Source organism: Coptis chinensis, chromosome 6 (genome assembly GCF_015680905.1).
Source record: "Coptis chinensis isolate HL-2020 chromosome 6, ASM1568090v1, whole genome shotgun sequence".
NCBI lineage: Eukaryota > Viridiplantae > Streptophyta > Magnoliopsida > Ranunculales > Ranunculaceae > Coptis > Coptis chinensis.
The window spans coordinates 70,577,508-70,582,122 of NC_141461.1; the positions used below are offsets into that span (position 1 = coordinate 70,577,508).

General features: G+C 39.1%; 1 protein-coding gene across 1 annotated transcript; it reads right to left on the reverse strand.

Moving 5' to 3' along the window:
- Window positions 1–1,111: 1,111 nt before the first annotated feature.
- On the reverse strand, window positions 1,112–1,744 carry LOC147494237 (uncharacterized). Its single transcript, XM_086568076.1, has one exon. It carries the CDS (start codon window positions 1,742–1,744, stop codon window positions 1,112–1,114), a length of 633 nt encoding a protein of 210 aa, XP_086424202.1.
- Window positions 1,745–4,615: the final 2,871 nt, after the last annotated feature.

Consider the following 4,615-nt stretch of genomic DNA (forward strand, 5'->3'; position numbering starts at 1 on the left):
AGATGCAAAGATTTATGTGAGGTTTTAATACAAGTCAGGGTCAGCCATAACCCTTAATCTAGTTAAAAAAAAAAAAGATTTTGTATTATAAGAAAAGTGTTCGGTGTTTATGTATAAGAAAAATGTAATTGGTGTTTATGTAATCAATTTTTATTGGTTAATTAGGCTAATCATTGGTTAATCAGAAATTTCCTTGGTTAATCGGGCTAATCAATTATTTTAATTCAAATGACTCACACAAGTTGCCCCATAGTAGCCCCAAACGACCCAGCCGTACTGCTTTCATGTGATACCAAATGATATGGTTAAGCCGTTTGAGTGTATACTCTAACGACATGGTGGTATCATTTGAGTGTAAACCCAAACGACATGGTGGCATCGTTTGAGTGTATACTCAAACGACATGACGGTATCGTTTGAGTGTAAACTCAAACGACCCGGAGGTTTTGTTATGGCGAGACTGGTTGAATTGGTTGTTGGGCCTGGGCTTTGATGGCAAACTTGTAATATGGAAAACTTGTAAAATTTCTTTTTTTTTGGGGGTTGCTCAATCCAATTTGATGAGTGCCCAATTAAACTACCAAAAAAAATAACTAAAATTCATCCAAATTATTCAACGAACCATATCAAGTTATTATGCACTTGCAAGTTTAGTCTTAATTTCAGAAGTGCACTTGCATATTGATTCAAGTTCTAATAATGCTTATGGGAACACTTAAAAGTACACGTATGATAATGGTTGTTGTCCTTATTTTAGTTTATGTCAATCTATTATTATAGAACAATGAAAGACTAGCCATGCAGCCCGACCTGTGGTCTGGCCTACTATTTCAAAACCTATTATGTCTGGCCTGCTAATTTTCAGAGTTTTAATTTTGGTTGATGTGCTTAATGCATAAGCCCATTTGTAAGCTTTTACCCAAGTATTATGTTCCCTAGTGGTACACTGTGGGGCCTCTCTCCAACTCTCGGGCTTTTCGAGTGAAGTCATTCTCAATGGAGGTTGTAAAATAATGTGATACATCTCAAAACTCAAAGACAAAGGAACTGAAAGTTTTTAGCTTACACAAACACATTTTTTTCTTCAAAAGTTTAGAGGTTTTGGCTGACCTCAACCTGTACAAGAAGAAATTCTCAAGTACATAGTTCCTTTTCTATCCTCTTCCACTATGTTATGCAACATAAAATCAAGCGGAGGATAAAAAGAAATGTCAAGATCAACTTGTGATTTGTACAACTTGGAGAGGTAATTATCTGCCTGATTTCCTTCCCTATATACATGATTAAAACTACATATGACAAACTGGTTTCTAAGAGCTTCAATATGGGCCACTAAATTGGAACAGTGCCATGGGCTTTTACTTGGTCCCCGAATGATGTTTATGGCCACTGATGAGTCTGAGTTGATCTCCAGTTCGGTGATTCCTATCTCCTTCGTATACTGCATACCCTTCGCGATAGCTAGAAGCTCCTGATAGAGGACCAAAGGCTTGGCCGAACTTCCTGCATATGCGAGTGTAACATTCCCCATAGCATCTCTAATGATCCCTCCAAAGCCATTTCCTGTATCTTGGACAGAACCATCTGTATTTAACATGTAAGTTCCCTCAGCTGTCGTTGCCCATTTGATCCAGTTGGGCGTTGGTTCTTTGAATTTTAGCTTAAGCCCCAATCTCGCTGTCAAAATTCTCAGGGATACCGATTCTTTGACATCTGATAGATTCCTTTGGAGGTATAACTGCATATCGGACAAAATCTTGTTACTTAGCTACTGCGCTGGGACCTTTTGGTTCTCCTTCTTCCTTCGGTTCCTTAGCTTTCACACCAGATTTCGTGAACTGTAACACCAATGCATGCCTTATAGATATCAACATTGGAAGAGTTGATTCTACATAGTTTGAATATCTTATACCATTCTTCTGTAGAGCCCTACACATTCCCACCTATCCCAAGTTTTCTCTTGACTTGCTCCCACACTTTCTTTGAATATTGACAGTCAAAAAATAAGTGTTTAGAGTGTTCTGTCGAGACATTGCAGAGATTGCATACAGAGTGCTGCAGAACATTCTTTTGAATCAATCTGTCTTGAGTAGGAAGGCAATTTGAGAGTAACTGCCATAAAGTGAAAGAATGCTTAGGGACAGAGAGCTTCCCCCATACTACTCTATACCATTTCACCTTTGAGCACACTTTCCCTAGAACAGCATATGCGGATTTCACTGTAAATTCACCTCTGGTACTAGGAGCCTATACCACCTCATCCTTATCAAGATATCTATTTACTTCAGTCCCCAAAATGGAATTCTTGATATTTCCATTTGGGAGGGAAGTGATAGCTGAAGACCATTCACCTTGTTCCAATACTTCACTAACTTTAGCAGCCTCATTAAGATTGATAAGATTCCTTGCTTCAGGTATCTCCCACAAAGGTTTGCTTGTGCACCATAGGTCATGCCAGAACCAAGTATTCTTGCTGTCTGCAATGATACTTAATATGATTCCGAGCTATATCTCTGTGCTGTAAAATTCCTCTCCATACCCAGGAACAGCTGGAAGGAATTTTCATAGTCCAAAAAAACTGCTTTTTGATATGCTGGCTCCAGGTCCAGTTAGCCCACAAAAGGGCCTCTTTCACTACAATTCTATATACTAACCCACAATATGCAGCCTTATTCCATGTTCGTGCATCAGTCATGCCCAAACCACCCTGCTCCTTTGAGTATCTGAGAACCTTATGACTTGCATGGTGCATCTTGTTTATCATGCTAGGTCCAGACCAAAGAAAACGATTGCAAATCTTGGAGACCTTGTCAAGAACTTTCTTAGGAAGCACAAAAGTTTTGGACCAATAAACTTGAAAAGAAGACAGCACTGACTGTATGAGTTCAAGTCTACCTGCTCTGGACAAAGATATATTCTTCCAGTTAGAGTTTCTCGAAGTTAATCTTTCCACCAATGGGAGACAATCTTTGATGCCAAGCCTTGTAGTAGTCAAGGGAAGGCCAAGATAAGAGATATGAGGTGATATGAGAGAGATGCCCATTGCAGAAGCTAAATCCTCCCCAGCTGCATGAGACATACAACCAACTAGAAGAGTGGATTTGGCCGAGTTTATATTCAGTCCTGTTGCTAGTGAAAATTTCAAGAGTATCTCCTTCACAACTAGCATGGAGGCCATGTCACCTTTGCAGAATAATAAGGCATCGTCCGCAAAAAATAGATGAGAAATACTTAATTCTTTGCACTTAAAGTAAGGATGAATCTGCCCAGAGAGGAGTGCTTGCCGTAGAAGCCCAGATAGAATCTCCATAACAAGGACAAACATATATGGCGAGATAGGGTCACCTTTTCGCAATCCTTTTCATCCTTCAAAGAATCCTTCCGAAGTGCCATTAATAATAATGAAGTATGTAGGAGAGCCATAACACATAGTAAGCCAGTTAATGAAGAGAGGGGGAAACCCAAAACTGTGCAGAATCATTTCCATAGCATTCCAGTCGATAGAATCAAATGCTTTCCTGATATCAATCTTGATAGCACAATTTTTTGTTCCATGTTTCCTTGAGTATCCTCGAATAAGTCCATGGGCCAGAATGAGATTATCTTGGATGTTTCTGCCCGAGAAAAAAGCAGACCGAGCTCCAGAGATTAAGAAAGTGATATGATACACTCCTTCATCCTGCTTGTAAGAATCTTAGTAACACATTTATATATAGTATTACAACAAGCAATGGGTCGGAATTCATCAACCTTTGAAGGTGCAAGAGTTTTAGGAACTAAGCATAAAAGAGTAGAGTTTGTACCTCTCTTGATAGATTTATGTGAAAACATATACTTAATAGCAAGAATGAAATCCTTACCCACAATATCCCAAGACTTCTTGAAAAAGAAAGAGTTAAACCCATCTGGTCCCGGGGTTTTATTATCATCCATAGAGAAAATGGCTTCTTTGATTTCCAAATCTGAAATCTCTTTCACCAGATTATTGGCCATATCTGCTGTTAACACTTTGAGAACTAGCTGCTCGAGGAACTGGGGGGAGCAAGTCGATAGTGAGGCTTCTCCCAAGAGCTCTGTATAATAAGAGATGAATGCTTGGGCCACATTATCCTGTCCCTCCTGCATAACTCCTTGTGAATCAATAATAGACCAAATGTTATTCCTGGTCTTTTTTTCATTTACAGAGTTGTGAAAGAAAGAATTGCCTCTGTCCCCAAAGGATAGCCAATCAGTATGAGTTCATTACAAAATATCATATTCCTCCATGACCATGAGAGAACATAGCTCCAACCTCTTTACTCTTTCAAGATTGAATAGATGAATGTCTAGAGGCTTCACATGCAGCTGCTTTTGTATCTCTTCAAGATTTGTTTTTGCCGTGTTCACCAAATCCTGAAGATCAATGGAGCTGAGTCTAGGCCATCCTTTGAGATTAGCATTTAGAAGTTTAAGCTTCTTGGAGAGCATATAGGAAGGATTTCCTTGATTTGGTATAGACCAACATTTGCATAGAGCATCCTTGAATAAAGGATTGACCAGCCAGTAGTTACAAAACCTGAAAGGAGGTTTGCAAGTTACCATATTAGAAAGGGTTAACACTATCGGAGTATGATCA

Bases quoted from the DNA above. Each gene is read 5' to 3' on its own strand.
- LOC147494237 (XM_086568076.1), bottom strand. From the start codon at position 1,744: ATGCAGTTATACCTCCAAAGGAATCTATCAGATGTCAAAGAATCGGTA.